This window comes from Lygodium microphyllum, chromosome 9 (assembly GCF_053477565.2).
Source record: "Lygodium microphyllum isolate KBCC chromosome 9, Lygodium_microphyllum_v1.1.10, whole genome shotgun sequence".
Taxonomy (NCBI): Eukaryota; Viridiplantae; Streptophyta; class Polypodiopsida; order Schizaeales; family Lygodiaceae; genus Lygodium; species Lygodium microphyllum.
The window spans coordinates 131,830,501-131,848,049 of record NC_141143.1 but is presented as its reverse complement, the minus strand read 5'-3'; the positions used below and the strand labels follow the sequence as shown (position 1 = coordinate 131,848,049).

Below are 17,549 nucleotides of genomic sequence, written 5' to 3'. Positions count from 1 at the left end.
GCTTCAAGAGTGGCATCTCATACCACCAACCAGTCCGCAGATTGAGCTCGTTGGTCATGGAGTCCAAGAGTTAGGAGTTCTTATCAAATGACCCCAAAGGTTCCTTTCACAGGTATCCTCAACCCCCTTACGTTTGGGCATGCCCCAGATAATTGTTGTCCTTTTACCCGCTCCCCTGCTAATATTGCTGAAATAGAACACAAGGTCGCTAAAATGCCTCTACACAAAGTCACCAACACTAGATTGGCCTTAGATTGCCTCTTATCCTTGTATGAAGGAAATTCTCTTTGAAGGCATGGATTATGAGATTACTGTTTGGTCGGAGCCCATAGATGACACCCATGTCCTCGTATGCATACCCAACCCAAGCCTTAGTTTGATGTGGAACCAGATGTTGAAAAACACTTCTATCATGAAGAGGCATGCAAAGAAGAGAATCCATGGTAAACTTGAAGAGTAAATTGGTTTCCTTGTACATCTCATTATGTATACTCTCTATATTACTTTACTACTTGTATCCAGACCCTGCTATGCCCATATTTTTGTGTCAAAAGAAAGCCATGCATCCACCACTGTGCACTACATTGAGAATCTGGTGCATATCCCGGTAATTTATCCCCACCAGTCAAAGAGCCTTTGCAGACAATGCTTTCCCATAGCTGTAAATTCTTCTCTCTTTTTTATAAGGGTGTTAAGAAACTAAAATGCTACAGGGATTGTAGTATCGGCTCTCTTTTATACCTATCCACCACCATTGACAAGGCTAACCAAGCGGTTATTTTCTTGTAATAAAACATCAAAAGCTGGCCAGAAATTTGTAAAAAGAAGCTTCTCATCTCTGTAAATGTCTGATTAATAAAGATTGCTCAACTAGTGTTTTTCCTTTTTGGTTGGAGGGGGGAGTGATTTCACTGCATGGTCTTAGTTTTTGAAACTTTTCCATGTTTGCTGTAAATGGCTAATTAATGAAGATCTCATAATGAGTTATATGTGGGGCTTCATGCAGGATGTAGCTGTAAAAATTCTTATTGAGCAAGATTTTCAGGAAGAGAGATTAGAAGAATTTGTAAGAGAGGTATGTTTAGGCTTACTGCCAAACCTTTTTTAACAAACATTTAATGGCTAAAGGATTTTCAATCCAACTCATGTTTCAATGTGGTGTAACTCACCATCATACTTTTTGAGATCTAATACCTAAGTGAGTGAAAAATTACCATAGTTGGGATTCATATTAGTTGGATGAAAGGAAGATGGCCATCATTGGGATCCGTGCCTATAGAGGGTTGTTATTGTCTGTTTACTGAATGAAGAGGGCCGCCTTCCTGTGCCTGAAACAGTGCCAACTGCAGTGGCTTCTAAAGTCTCTCTTGTGATTTGTTCTGCTAGGGACCAACATTGGGCTAAATCAACGAGAAAACACCTTTTCTGATGGCGAAATGATCCTCGTCCTCTTTCTATAGCAAGTCTGAACTCGTGAATTATAGATTGCCTTATAAGCTGTCCATTATTCAAAACCGTAAAGCCATTTGCTGTCCCCTTCTGCATATATACTAGCAGCCTGATGTAGAATTCCTTAAAGATGCTGATGCAACAATCTGTAGAGGATCTGGTGAATCACCTTCTTGAAGTCCGATCTCACTGTGCCAGCCAGCTTGTCTTGTAAGCCCATCAGCAGAAGCACAAGGTATAATCTAGTTCTGGCAATGATGAGGGTAAGGCAGAGCTCAGATAAGGGGTCCTTCAGAAGACTATTAGGGAAACATTCTGCAATGTTCTGATGATGACCACTAATGCAAATGAAAAAACGGACTTTAAACCTGCTACCAGCAATGGAACAAGGAGAATATAGCAGCAGGTCACCTCCTTATAACTCGTGCAGCAAGGAATGACTTCATTTTGTTGGAGAGAGTATGCTGAGGCAAAATGGCTTCGGTTCAAGTTGACCAGCCTTCTTAAAAGAATCAACAGCTTCTCAGCACTTGTTTTAGCAAATCAATGCATTTACGGCACATTTAGGTGGTGTTATCTGAGAGTTATCCAGGTATGAGAATGGTTACAGAAGGGTAAGTGGATGAGCTGGTCAGAACGACCAAGACTGGTACAAATTATTCCAATTGATGGACGTGTTGCACTGCTATGTCACATCATCACATGCTGCACCAGCTCCTGCCACATCAGCAGATTTAGAGAAATTGTGTATCCCCCTGTTTTCGACTGTCCTGATTCCAAATATGACTTGTGTTTTGTCATCAGAGCTTGAGAAGAGCATTAGAAAGTGGAATAGGCATGCCAACAACTTGGAGCTTGGAATGAGCTTCAGTAACCACAGAAGCAAAAGCTGGCAAGAAGTGGAGAGAATATTTCTCGAGATAAGACACGTGCACATAGAAACAATGTCAGCATGGCTTTTGCCTGCTTCCTCGGCTAATATTTGGAGGGGGAAAAGTATAATAACTTAAAACTGTTTAGCAAATTTTGGCCTATGGCAAGGCAGAATGAGTAGTTCTTAGCCTTTTGTGGCTGTAAAGACGCTCAGCTTGGCATAGCTCTACTCCAACTTAAAACACCACCTGATGTTGTGGTGTTGGTAATTTAAGAAATGAAAGAAGAAAATGTAATTTAATATTGACCGTTTCTCTGTGATGAGGTAACGAAACACATCTTGTCGGCATGGGATTATGGTTACTGCTGTCTTTCTTCAGGTGGCCCTCATGAAAAGGATGCGCCATCCTAACGTCGTGCTTTTTATGGGTGCTGTCACCAAACGGCCCAACTTCTCAATTGTAACAGAGTATCTTCCAAGGTACGCATGATGCATGGATCACCAGTCATTAAGCTTTTGAATCATATCTTTGTATGCGCACATGAACACACACCCGGGCAGAGGCACTGGTGCACAAATCTAACAAAATGCAAATAAATAAAACTAAATGGGGTGGGTTTGTACTTAAGGTTTGGGCATGGAATATGTACAGGGGCAGTTTGTTTCGACTTCTACACCGTGCAGGTGTAAAAGAGGTGCTGGATGAAAAACGTCGCATACGTATGGCCCTTGATGTGGTTGGTACATTTCATCTTATTTGCTGCTGCTTATCAACTATCCTGCAGGTTTATTTTGAGTAGATGCACGAATGGTATTTAACAAGAAAAATTAGTACACACACGTGTGCTGTTGACCTCATTCCAACTCACTTGGGATTTTGATTTCCTCAACTTTGGACATGTCAACAGGCAAGAGGTATGAACTACCTCCATCGCTTAAATCCTCCAATTGTGCATAGGGACCTGAAGTCACCTAATCTGTTGGTGGACAAGACATGGACAGTAAAGGTTCCTTCACAGATCCAAACCTCCAATCTTTCACAAGGTTAATATTCTGGGATGGCTTTTTATGTAGTTATGACTTGGTGCAGGTGTGCGACTTTGGGCTCTCTCGTTTTAAAGGAAATACCTTCTTGTCGTCAAAGTCTGCTGCTGGCACGGTAGTCACCCTTCTCTATCCCGATTGAACTGGTTTCAAAAATGGTAGTTTCAATTTCAATGTTATGAAGCATGAAACCAGGAATTTAAGAATGTCACTTCATAAGAGTTACATATATGTACCAAAACGGGACAGCTCAAATTTGAAGACAGCTTTCATGGTGATTTTGGCAAGAAGTTTCAGGGAGATATTTGGATGCTTGTGCTTGCCAACTGAAAGGACTGTTGTTATTTAAATCTTTTCCAGTGCAGAACATCAAGGCCGTTGCTGATATGCCTGATTGGCTGTGTACTGATTAGTATAAAGTCTGTTGATGCATGTGTCAACGATCTATTACGACCCCTATTGAAACCAGAAATTGCTTGAAGGACTGGCCCAAGGTGATCTGTCTCATGTCTTGGAGTCCTTGTATTTGCAGCCTGAATGGATGGCTCCAGAAGTCTTACGGGACGAGCCATCAAATGAGAAATCTGACATATATAGCTATGGAGTCATTCTTTGGGAGCTAGTAACGCTGCAGCAGCCTTGGAATGGTTTAAGCCCTGCACAGGTTCTACACTCGCATCTCCGTTAGTTCTAGAATGTTTATCAATGTACTATGCTTACATGCCTTGCAGCTGTACACAATGACGTCTGTTTGACTGATACAAGCTTTGATGGCTGAATGTATCTACTTAAGTTATAGTGGCTGGCATCTTGCCCCTTTCATAATTGCAGGATGTGGGATAATTGCTCTTGTGCCGTTTGAGTTACATTATGTTGACTTGGTTTGTCGAGCTGCAGTGGTTTTGACTTCATCGTTGATATATGGGCTTCTTCGCATGTCCAGCGTCTGCACACCTGATGAATATGTTCCATTACTCGTTCACTTTTTGCAGGTTGTCGGCGCTGTGGGATTTCAAAACAGGAGATTGCAGATCCCAAAGAATGTGAACCCTGAAGTTGGGGCTCTCATAGAGGCTTGCTTTTCTGAGTACGTATCAAACCTTTACCTCTGAAAATAAGTAGAGCTAATGTAACAAGAGGGCATTTTAAGTAGAGCTAATGTAACAAGAGGGCATTTTACCCTTTTTATTACTTTCTTACAACAGTCTTGCAGTTTCAGAATGTTAAGCCTCAACTTTTACTGAAGGAAGAGCTTTCTTCAAAAACCTATCTTATTCCTCCTCTTAGACAAGGTTCCCCCAATGGATGGGTAGATACGAGGAGAGACGGGATAACTACATCTTGTCTGCATAAACAGCAGTCCCGATCTGGTCTCAATCTCATTCTTTCTACAAAGACATCTGGTGTAATCCTTTGAAGGAAGTGATTGCATGTAGCTTGTCACCATAAAGAACTTGTGAGAGGGTAAAAACTTCCTTAATTATGTCCATGATTTTGATTGCGCCTGTGCTTTATCTGTGTTTGATGCAGTGACCCAAGGCAACGCCCTTCGTTTGCGAGCATAATGGAATCACTTAAAAGTATAACCAGGCTCTCAGCAGCACCGCCTAGCTAAGCTTTGAAAGGCAAGTGGAGGATCTGGGAGACTTCTTGTTCTGCGAGTTTTATTCTCTCTCAAATGCATCTCGCTTCAGTGTACATCAAATGGCAAATGTAAATTGACACTGCCATGGGGTTCAAACCATTTATGAAATTCATTTCCTTTTGCAATGTTAATATCACTCCTTAAATCGTCAGTTTTTTACAACTGTGACTGGAATATTTGTTCTCTCCTCTCTCTTTTTTCCAAATTTCAAGCTCCAATCCACGAAGGTTCAAAAACCCGGAATCGGGGGATATGCCTTAAAGGCATCTTGGGATTGCTCCTACCACATAAAAACCGTTTCTGTTTATTTTCGCAAGTCCCCTAGGTTTTTTCCATTGAAGGGCTCGTGAACAAGTGCTTTTCTTGTGGAAGGGTTTTTTCAAAATTTTGACCTTCGATAGACATGTATTCTAAAATTTGCATTTCTAGCTAATAGAATAGTATTTGAGAAAAAAATAAATAACTATGACATTTATATAAGCCATCTTGTTGGTTTTTCGTGTCCATTAATTTAGAAAAATCTAATACCGATATGATATGATGATAGAATATTTAAAACTTATTACAACATATGAGTAATTATTTAAGCATTTAGAAAAATATAATGCTATTACCAAAAATAAAATGGCAATGCCAAGTTGAGGCTAAAGCTCAATCAATTAAGATAGTCTAGAAAGGTAACAAGATAGCTCTACAATCATCCATAGTCTCAAAAGAAATAGCAATACAATCAAAGCATGCCATTACTTATACTTTCTTATATCAACTTTGTTGTTACAACATCAACATTGCGATGAGCTTTTAATCCATCCCACGTTGCATAGATGGTATCCCAATCAACATTTGTAGGGTCCTTAGCACCATTGTATGAAAGGAACATGAGTTGATTCAAGCTCTCGAGTGACAACCTATTGCGATCATTGGACTTGATATGATTCATTTTGGAGAAACCTCTCTCATAATCAACCGTGCTTGCAACAATGACCAAGCATGCATGACATAACTACCCTTCTATAGCAAGGTTTGTAAAATTATGTCCTTCTCTAGGAAAGGTAAAATTTTTAACTTGCCTTTCGATAACAAGGTTTTAAAAATATTTGCCTTCTCTTGAAGGTCAAAATGTCTCGAGAAGGGCTCTAAAACCCTTTAAAAAAACCTTGTCTCTCTCATGTAGATTGATGAATATGAACACATAGAGAATGAACAATGCTATGGTAAGAAACAAGACATTTGTGAAGGAGGCACAATTGAATTTGATTAGTGATTAACATCCATGAAGCAACTAATATATGAAGGACAGGTAACTCTATTGCTATGATAAACCAAAGAAAAACACAAGTCTTGCGTTAGTTTCTATTATAAAATGAGATTTTTGATAAGAGGAAAATAGAGCAAAAGATAAATGATGTGAACATGCATGAGTGTTCCACATGAATACAATAAATTAGATAGAAGATGATCATATTTGAACATCATTCAGCAAAGAGGGGTGTTGATGTGGGTGTAGGCAAAATGTGGATTGTAGTTCTTGTGGCATGTCCTCATATGAAAAATTTAAAGTCCTTAGTGGAAGATCCTTATATGAAGAATACGATGCATTGCATGAGAATGGATACATTATGTGACAATCTAATAGATGATACGTTGCTTGAACACTTATTGGAATGAATTACCCTCATTCAGAATAATATGGTAGGCCATTGACATTTTCTATGCCAGTGAAAGCTTGGAAATTATGCACTCTACTTAGATCTACATATGCATATATTTCTTAAGTCATAATGCCTACAATTTTCAAGGTCTTTGAGATGTAAGACAAAATGTATGGTCCATGGTGAGATACATGATTTCTCATTGTGCATCTCTCGAATTATTTGATGGAAGATCTTGCTTGTGGAATAGGTTTGCTTTGTATTATTGGATGGACTATAATTTAAAGTGGAGATTTCAATAGTTCTTTGTATCATACTTTATTCTTCAACCCTTGGAGAAGCACTATGCCTTGGACACCTAGGTTTTTCTTGGACTATATCTTGGGTATGTTTAGACTCGTGGCATGCTTTGTTTCACGACATCATTTCATAGGTTCACAGGTGCACGTAGCCTACTTTATGGAAGACTTCTTCATTGGTTATTCAATTGTTCTTTGGCATTCTTGTAAGTACTCCCCATGAAAGGTGTATGGCTTTTACTTGAATATTCTTGGTGTGGAGGGAGGGGTATGTTGGGACTATCCCATGAAGTGTCCAGATAGTCAAGTACAACTTTGTCAATGTTACCTATCAACTCATAGGCCTTTCTTGCATTTCCACCATAAGATTTTGTTATCAATGCAACAGACTTGATTGCAATGATAGATTTTGTTATCAATGCGTAGTAGAGTTGATTGCAATGTTCTTGCATCCATAGAGGCATAATGCAAATTTTATAAGCCTTTGTTACAAAAGAGGAGATAATGGGCGAGAGGTCAAGTAGTTGATACAAATCCACCAAACTCTTGTCAGTCCTCACATCTAGAAACATAAAAATATTTTTTTACATGACCTTAAAAGCATAAAAAAACTAAGTATGTGCGCTTGCAAACACACACAGAGCACCCCACACACATAGCAAAAATGTCCTCCATGTTTAGTCTATTGTCATCATCATTGTTATTATTGTTGTTATCCTCCATGTTGCTACTAGTTTTTCTATTTTGTAGACTTTTAATTGCTTCATTGAGAATGTCCAAATTAATAACTTTGAGGCTACCCATAACGGGAACAAAAACAAACATTAACAAGTAGTGTGTTAATGAAGTCATGACAATGAACCACTTATGTATCCTCAAAAGTGAAGGAAGATTATGAGGAACAACTATTAATTCAATTCCAAGAAAATAAAGCGTCCAAAAAATGGAATGAATGAGTCCTTTCATGAATATAAGAGCACATTGTAGTCACCCAACATATCCCGTTAGTCCACTCAAATCACATATATATAGCATGCAATAATATTTATTAGATTGTATGCTTGTTTATATTAGATTGACATTGTTAGCTAGGCCTACCAACTATGATGCTTGTGTTTACAGGTTTGTGAAGCTAGCTAGGTTGTGGCTCCCTTCCTTTTCCTTTGTGAATGAAAAGGGTAGCAATTGCATCACTGCACGAGTTCTTCCCTTTTTGCTTACAAAAAAAATAAAAGGGGGCCGAGTTACACTTAATACTTGATTTGTGTATTATCATTAGTCTCTTGGTTCATGATACCACATAGACTTCCTCTCTCAATCGGTAACTTTGTTATTGGTCTTCTTGCTTGCATCCAACATACCCATGTTTGTTAAGGACAAATTCTTGATATTCATATTGGGGGTAAATGTGCTTGTGCCTAGCCGCCTGTGTATTACTACACTGACAATACTCGCACCTGCACACTAGAGGCGGTGGGCACCCACCACTATCACTTCGTTCTTTATTCTTTCAGTGACATTTGAATAAAGGGAAGGCCAGCCACACATTGTGACTGTTGGAGTTTCCACATCTTAAGTCTCTCTCTCTTGCTCTCTTGCTCCATTTGCCATAGCTCACACATCTCTTGCTTCCGCTTGCTCGTGCTTCCACTTGGGCTTCTCCGTTCAACTAGTATCAAAGCCTTCTTCTTTGTGAGCTTGAGCTCAAGTTGAAATTTCTTCAACTCTCATTCGAGTTACCTACAACAGGGTTTCACCATTGGCAACCATAGCTCCACCTCTTGAGGTTCATATTGAGCTCTCATTGCTCCAAGACTTCTCAAGACCTATTGGGGATATCTTAGGGCATTCTTGAGCCAACATTGAGCTCAATATTCAAGGTTGAAATTACAAAAACGTTTTTTCAGTTGTGGCCATTTTCAAGCACTTGTGCTTGCTCAACCACTCCCCGGTATTGGACAAAGACTTTGGCATTGTTTACCGCTCCTTTTGGCATTGACCATTAACATTGAGCATTGGTTTTGAGTCATTGAGATTTAGCTACTATTAACTGTGCAAACATGGCATCATGCTGTCATAAAACAAGGACAACCATATCTTCAATGTTTGGAGCTCGTATTTGCTTGTCGGGATGCTTGTATACCTATGTTTTGTTGCCGGATACTTGGGGGATTATATATCATTGGTTTGCGATGCTATTGGACTAATTTGAGCACTCTTTTAGCTCAGTTTTCTCATAGATATCACTGCTATCATAAAGGGTTGAATGCTATTTGTTTGGAAAATGTCATGCTCTTGGCTTATGTGATGCTCTTAGGATGCTCATTTGATGCTGGTCACTTGGGGGATATTTGGCCAATTCGGAATGATTTTGGGCTTCGATTGAGCTCACTTTTGTGCTCAGTCTTGACTATCATTTTATTGCTGTATATATAGTGGACAACAATCTTTTAACAGGGATAGTTTATGCCTAATGCTCTTTCATGCTATTCAGGCATTCTATCAGATGTATTGGTGCATGACATTGAAGCCCTATGCTTGGTTATGCTATTGAATGCATTTGAGCTTTGATTTGAGCTTATGACATTTGACATTGGTTATTAGTTACTTCATTGGATGCTTCAGAGGTCTATGACCTTACATGCTTGAAGCTTTTATTGGGTCTTATGCTCCTGACTATGTACTTTATGTAACTTGGATGCCACTCACATGAGGATTTGAGCTTCGTTTGCTTGTCTGACATCTGCATTTTGTTTCAATGGTAGCCACTTGACACTTGGATGTTACATTGAGCTTTGGATTTTATTTGCAGTTGAACTTGAGCTACTTCAACTTTTGCTTGTGTATTGTAGGTTGTTTTGTATTAGTGGTTGGCCTCGTTTGGCATTGATTTTTTACTCATGTACCTCATTTTCAACATGCTCTAATTGCAAACTACTTTATTATTTATGAGACCAGTCCCCTTCATTTGATGCTATTTTGGTCATAGTTTGTGGATAGCTCATTATTTGGTCTGTACCTCTTGATGGGTTTTGGGGATGTTTGCAGGTATTATAATAGCATGCTTGGTCTGTACTATGCCTTTTTTTTCCTACAGTATGGCTGGTCATTCAAATGACAGTGCCATCTTCAACATTGAAAAGTTGAAAGCTAGCAATTATGGCTATTGGAAGACCCAAATTTGGCAGGTTTTAGTACATATATCTTAGATTAGGCCGAAGAGCATTTAGCCTAAAGGTCAAGATCAGGATGTATGGGATGACTTAGATGAGCTTTGCAAGTCCATGATTATCATGTTCCTCAACAAGTAGGCTTATTATAATGTTGTCCATAGATGGGCAGTTTGCATGGGATCTTTGGGAGAAAATATGTAATCTCTATGATAAGCAGAGCCTTGCTTCTCAGATGTATTGGCTAAAGCAGCTTATGGACCTTCGTTATGAAGGAAGGTACCGGCATTTGCTTTAAGGACAATCTTCCACCTTTATTCTTGTTGGTCACACTGCCCGAGTCTTGGGGGCCATGTAGTAAGAGTTTGACTCTTTACAGAAAAATCATACGTGGGAGTTGGTTCCTTTGCTTGGTGGAAAGCATGCATTGCCATGCAAGTGGGTACAAGTTGAAGTGTACCCCTGGATGCCCCAAGCCTGATGCCTATAAGGCTAGATTGGTTGCTAAGGGTTTTAAATAGGAGCATGGTGTTGACTTTGAGGAAGTCTTTTCTCCTGTAGTCAAGATGACTACCCTACGCCTAGTACTAGCATTGGTCACTCAATTATCTTGACCTTTATTGGATGGATGTTAAGATGGCTTTCTTACATGGGGACTTGCACGAGGAGAACTATATGCAACAATCTAAGGGCTTTGAGGAAAAAGGCAAGGAACACCTAGTGTGCAAATTGAGAAAGAGCCTTTATGGCCTTAAGTACGCACCTAGGGAATGGTACCATAAGTTTGATGCTTTTATGCATTCACAGGGCTATACACGTAGTGATATGGATCCGTGTTTATGCAAAAGAAGGCTCGTGATAGCAACCTCTTGATTTTGGCACTCTATGTGGATCACATGTTGATTGTTGGGACTCATGATGCTTTGAAAAGTCAGCTCAAGAAGATCTTTGAGATGAAAGACATGGGACATGCCTCACATATTTTTGGGATGTGCATTACACGTGACTGCTGTCAGGGGCTCATTTGCTTGTCATAGAAGGAGTATATCCAGAAAGTTCTTGAGCGGTTTCATATGCAGGATGTTAAGCAAATTGGCTATCCTCTGCCTTCTCATGTGAAGGTGAGATAGGCCAATTGTCCATTGTTTTCTGATGACCAGAAGGCCAAGATGGCCGAGATCCCTTATGCATCCACAATGGACAATTTGATGTATGTCATGATAGCCACTCGTCCTGACATAGCTTTTGCAGTGGGAGTTGTGGCACGCTATATGGCTACACTTGGTAGGTGGCAGTGGGATGCCATTAGGGGTATCATGAGGTACTTGAAAGGCATAAGAGATATGTGCATATGTTATGGTGGCCAGGATATAGTGACTCAGATTATGCAAGACATGCAGACAATAGAAAATCCACATTTGGCTATATGTTTACCTTTGTTGGGGGTGCTGTTTCTTGGATGTCCAGGGTGAAAAAATGCACGATCCTCTCTACTATAAAGGCCAAGTATTTTATAGCCATTGAGGCTTGCAAGGAGGCTCTCTGGTTAGACCATCTGGTGGCAGACCTTGGTATGACTGATGTGGTCCCTACACTACATTTGGATTCAATGAGTGTTATCGAGTTAGCCAAGAAACTGGTTTTCCATGTGAAGACAAAGCACATTAAGGTGCGGTATCACTTTATCAGAGAGGTCATTGAGGACAAGTCTGTTGACCTTGTCAAGATCTCAACTGACCAAAATCCTATAAATCTGCTCACAAAAAGTCTCTCAACAGATTATTTTGCCTTCCTTAGGAAATTGATGGGCGTTGGATGAGATGACCTCTATTCCTCATCTTGTTGTACTGTATACACACATTGTACATCGTCATTTTATTGTTCTCTCTTAACTTGATGCACATTCACTTTTAAGTGGGAGGTTATTGGGGGTAAAGGCACATGTGCCTAGCCACCCATGTATTACTACATTGACAATACCTGCACTTGCACATTGTAGGTGGCATGTGCCCATCGCTATTACTTCATTCTTTATTCTTTCAGTGATATTTGAATAAAGAGAAGGCCGGTCACACATTATGACTGTTGGATTTCCCACATCTTGAGTCTCTCTCTCTTGCTCTCTTGCTCTATTCGCCATAGCTGACATCTCTCTTGCTTTCGCTTGCTTGTGCTTCCACTTGGGCTTCTTTGTTCACTTCATGGAAGCGTTTTATGCAATTGAGAGAAGGACTAGTATGAGAGCAATATGGGAGCCTCATGCCAAATTTTCATGGTGGCAAGATAGGTCAAGCCACAGGGTGGAGTCAAGCCATGTGATGGTAGTAGTCAAGTAAAGATCCATTTCCCATACTTTAACACAACTCTATTTTCTTTCCTCTCTTTAATCTCTTTCTGCACAAAAGGATACTCAATCCTATCTCTTTTTCTCTCATATTGAAGCTCTAAGTATCGTAAAAACATGTGCACATTCACATGTACTTTCTATTCTATCTCTCACATACATAAAAATATACTTATATATCACTCTTGAGGACCATGTCAACACATATATGCATGCATGCATGCATGCACACATACACATGTGCACATGTGCATGCACACACGCACGCACGCACGCACGCACGCACGCACACACACACACAGGTATGATGTACCAGGATAGCCATAAATACACCACCCAATGACATGTGGGCTAATAAAAGTAGCAGGTTTTTCACATGCAAAATGGTTACACATGCCATTGATAGATTACAGATAGGTAGATCCCAAGATCATGATGGTTTAGTAGGTGAACACTTTTCCATCCATGTGATATATTGGCCTCTCTTCGTACATATGTTTAATAGAGATGTATATGATGGATTCCCAGACAGATGGATAGGTCACACCATTTTACCACTTTCTAAGAATGGAGGACCCATGGTCCCTCGCAACTATGGAACCATAATGATTATTCAACTTCTAGTCAAGATCTTTGGCTCCATCCTTGAGCATGAGCTCAGCAATTGGATAGAGAAACACAAAAGAGGATAGGGTGGTTTCAAAAGGGGATACACAATACAATCATATTCCCAAGGGAAGGGAAAGAAGAAAGCTTTTTGAGCGAGGTTTTTTGGGCAATACTCTATTCTTGTTCCACATGACTCACTTATTTGATCCTTAAATATATGTATATCCACTTCTACCACCACTATGAACACAACCACGATCACCATCACTATCACTAGTAGCACCACCACCACCACCACTACCTTCACCACCACCACCTTCTCTCTACATACATACATACATACATACGTACGTACGTACGTACGTACATACGTATATATATATATATAGCCCGTTCTCTCCGTCTCTCTCTCTCTACAAAGGGAAGGGAAAGAAGTAAGCTTTTTGAGAGAGGTTGGGAAGGGAAAGAAGTTAGCTTTTTGAGCGAGGTTTTTTGGGCAACCCTCTATCCTTGTTCCACATGATTCACTTATTTGACCCTTAAATATATGTATATCCACTTCCACTTCTACCACCACTATGAACACAACCATGATCACCATCACTATCACTATCACTACTACTACCACCACCACCACCACCACCACCACCACCACCACCACCACCACCACCACCACCACTACCTTCACCACCACCACCTTCTTCACTCAATCTCTCTCTTTCCCTCTCTCTCTCTCTCTATCGCTCTTTCTCTCTCTACACACACACACACACACACACACACACACACACACACACACACACACACACAGCCCGTTCTCTCCATCTCTCTCTCTCTCTACCAAGGGAAGGGAAAGAAGTAAGCTTTTTGAAAGAGGTTTTTTGGGCAACCCTCTCCAAGGGAAGGGAAAGAAGTAAGCTTTTTGAGCGAGGTTTTTTGGGCAACCCTTTATTCTTGTTCCACATGATTCACTTATTTGACCCTTACATATATGTATATCCACTTCCACTTCTACCACCATTATGAACACGACCACAATCACCATCACTATCACTACCACCACCACCACCACCACCACCACCACCACCACCACCACCACCACCTTCACTCAATCTCTCTCTTTCCCTCTCTCTCTCTCTATCACTCTTTCTCTCTCTCATACATACATACATACATACATACATACATACATACATACATACATACATATATATATATATATATATATATATATATATATATATATATATATATATATATATATATCGTTCTTTCCATCTCTCTCTCTCTCTACCAATAAACAACTCAGTTTAGGGTCTCTTTGTTTGTCTGTCTCTCTACTTGTAAACAATGAGTTCTCTCTCTCCCTCTTCCTCTACCCGTACACATCCTATTCTCCCTCTCTCCCTCCCCCCCATCTCCCTCATTCTTAGTCTCTCACTCACTCACATGCACACACACACATCCACACTCTCTCCCTCTCTTGTTCTTGTTCTTGCTCTCTCTCTCTCTCTCTCTCTCTCTCTCTCTCTCTCTCTCCCCCGCCTACAATACGGAAAAATTTATGCGATCACTCTGTATTGATATAACTTGCCTTACATTGGATTATGACATGCGTTGTTACAAGTACTTCTCTTTTTACTCGCAAATAGTTCTCTTTCTCTCTCTCTCGTATTTGCAATACTACGGAGACATTTGTGCAATCACATTGATAGAACTTATCTTACATTGGATTGTGAAATGTGTTGCAACAAATATTTCTCTCTTTATTTGTAAGTAGTTCTCTCTCTCTCTCTCTCTCTCTCTCTCTCTCTCTCTCTCTCTCGTTTGCAATATGTAAACATTTGTGTGAGCACTCTAGATTGATAGAACTTTAATTACAATGGATTGATAGAACTTGTCTTGTGTTGGATTATAACAAATGTGGCAACAAATACTTCTCTCTTTACTCGTAAGTAGCACGCTCTCTCTCTCTCTCTCTCTCTCTCTCTCTCTCTCTCTCTCTCTCTCTCTCTCTCTCTCTCTCTCTCTCTCTCTCTCTCTCTCGCAATATCGGAACATTCATGCGAGCACTTTGCATTGTTAGAACTTTTATTACAATGGAATGATACAATCTAGGAACATTCATGTGAGCACTTCGGATTGATAGAACTTTTATTACAATTGATCCATAGAACTTGTCTTGTGTTGGATTATGACATGTGTTGCAACAAATACTTCTCTCTTTACTCGTAAATAGCTCTCTCTCTCTCTCTCTCTCTCTCTCTCTCTCTCTACTCATTAGCCCTTCTCTCTATTGCATAATAGACTCTCCATGTGTGTGTGTGTCCCCCCTAATGTTTTGAATACAAAACAATTCATTCAAGCAATTCGCATCTAGATTTGTATTGCATTGACTTCTAGGAAGTGTGCTACTGTTCCACAGCAGAGAGAGACAAAGTTACTAAAAGATTGTAAAAAATTTGACCACAGCTAACCAAGCAAGCTATGGCTTTATTCTCTCAACAAAATAAAATGCATTTGCACTAAGAGCTAGTATAGTTTTTGCTTTGATTGGCGACGCTAGAAAAGTTCTGCTTTCAATTATGAGCTATAAGTTCTCTTTGGTAAGTATGGGTCGGTGTATAAACAAGTTTACATTTGCATCCATTCGAAATACTCGAAAGTACACTTAGTACAAGTGCTTGCATGCTAAATATGCCTTCCCTTTTACTCCATGATTCATGAAATTCCGACAATTAAATGTTGGGTTCTTTGCAATGTCCGCATCGTAACACGTCTGCAAGACCCTTGAGTTAGGTGTTGCTAGTATGCAAAGATCATATTTCAAGGTATTCACCACTGTGTGGCCCTTCACAGTTGCATCTAGAGCCAATGCTAAATTTATCCTTTTTCCTACATCTTGTGAAACACCACTTTGACATGTGTGTGAGCCCTCATTAGTGTTCACTTGTTGTGCTACCTTTTGTAAGACAAACCCACCACTCTCTAGTATGTGGATTTACTTTACAATCAAAATTGTGCCTTGTGCAACTAGCCATACATGTGGAACTCTGGGTGATGCATGTTGAAGGGAAGAAAAAATGCCATGTATGGTTCACACTGTCATTGTTGAACCACATGGATTGGCACCACATTCCATGTTGATTGCTAGCTTCTCCTCTTGAGTTGTGGACCACTTCGTGACACCCCAAAATAATTGGTTTCTTGCATTTTCCTTATCAAGCCCCCAACTTGCCTTGACATTGGACACTACTACAAGCTGGAATCCTTCTTATAGCCCAAATGGTGGTGTGAAGGTTTGTCTCCACCACCATTTCCTCAGAAGAATTTGGAGATACCACCCTTGATTAGTTGGAAGGCAAAGGTCCCTTAAAATTTAATTTTCTTGTGCCCTTTGTACTGGGTTTTTTTTCAATTACATACTTAGGGCCGTGAGAGGCCTTTACTTCCTCTGATCCCACTTTCCCATTACCCTTTTGTTTTCTCACTATAGTTACATTGTCGCCTCTAAAATTGGGTTGTTGATATATTTCGATTCTAGCTACCACCTCCTCCACCATCCTTGCTGCCATTGTTGGTGTGGGGCTAATCCCTTGCTGTACTTGACTCAAATGTGTCCTGCACCATAGAACTTTCCTCCAATGAATGCTTGCTGTTTTGTGCTTTGTATAGTAGAGCAGTAGCCAAATCATTTACACGTACTGTAAAAGTCGATAGTCCCTTTGAATCCCTCACTAGCCAACCAACTTGCATGCATTAACTCTACTAGGTTTGCAGTTGGCGTATTAGCAATATCCTCTATCTCCTACACAAATACCAACATGAGAGCAGTTATAGCATAAGAAAATAATTGCACCATATATCACACTGCCTACTCTCTTACGTATTAGTCTTACCTCCGCAAAGTGTCATCTCCAACATGGATATCTAATATGACACTAATTAAGCTAGCAATCCATTGCCAAAATATTTCAATCTACAACTTTGCTTAAGGCCCATCAAGCCTGAATGAATCGGTACTATGTAGGCGCATCATCTTCAGTGGATGCACACCTCCACATGCAGCACAACTGCCTGTGCTCGTCTTGGAAACTCTTGTACACATACTGTGATATGTGTATTTGGAGACTTTATTTCTAATGAAAAAAGAAAGATCTCTCCCATCCTTGCATTATGTTTCCCGAACCACCATTGAACATTGTGCAGACTACCCTCCAATTGGAGTGTGCCTCATCTACCATGAATCCTCAAGAATCAACATTTGGGTGGCCACACTTCTCCATCACTTCATTCAACTTTGACCAGAATAAGACGTGCATTTGTATCTTCTTCCTTCATCTTTCATATTACATAGTCATCAACTCTTGTACATTATAAAAACATAATCCCAAATTGAAGGTCAAGGAGCACTATGTTCATTATGTTCACGTTGTGATGGAAAAATAGGATAAGAGAAAGTA

The 17,549-nt window shown here is 40.0% G+C and overlaps 1 protein-coding gene across 2 annotated transcripts in view; it reads left to right on the top strand.

The window, feature by feature from the left end:
* The window catches only part of LOC148031600 (serine/threonine-protein kinase CTR1-like), a 32,083-nt gene extending 26,828 nt beyond the window's left edge, over window positions 1–5,255 (top strand). The window contains exons 8-16 of one of the 2 annotated variants that reach the window (XR_015691921.1): window positions 1,007–1,075; window positions 2,703–2,803; window positions 2,976–3,060; window positions 3,232–3,330; window positions 3,414–3,482; window positions 3,900–4,031; window positions 4,360–4,454; window positions 4,581–4,737; window positions 4,898–5,255. Coding sequence is in view for 1 of the 2 variants with exons in the window: in XM_087685181.1 (XP_087541307.1) it covers window positions 1,007–1,075; window positions 2,703–2,803; window positions 2,976–3,060; window positions 3,232–3,330; window positions 3,414–3,482; window positions 3,900–4,031; window positions 4,360–4,454; window positions 4,898–4,982 (735 nt within the window). In the remaining variant the exon portion in view is untranslated. The remainder of the gene's footprint in view (window positions 1–1,006; window positions 1,076–2,702; window positions 2,804–2,975; window positions 3,061–3,231; window positions 3,331–3,413; window positions 3,483–3,899; window positions 4,032–4,359; window positions 4,455–4,580; window positions 4,738–4,897) is intronic. The other variant, XM_087685181.1, reaches the window with a different exon arrangement.
* The last annotated feature ends 12,294 nt before the right edge of the window (window positions 5,256–17,549 follow it).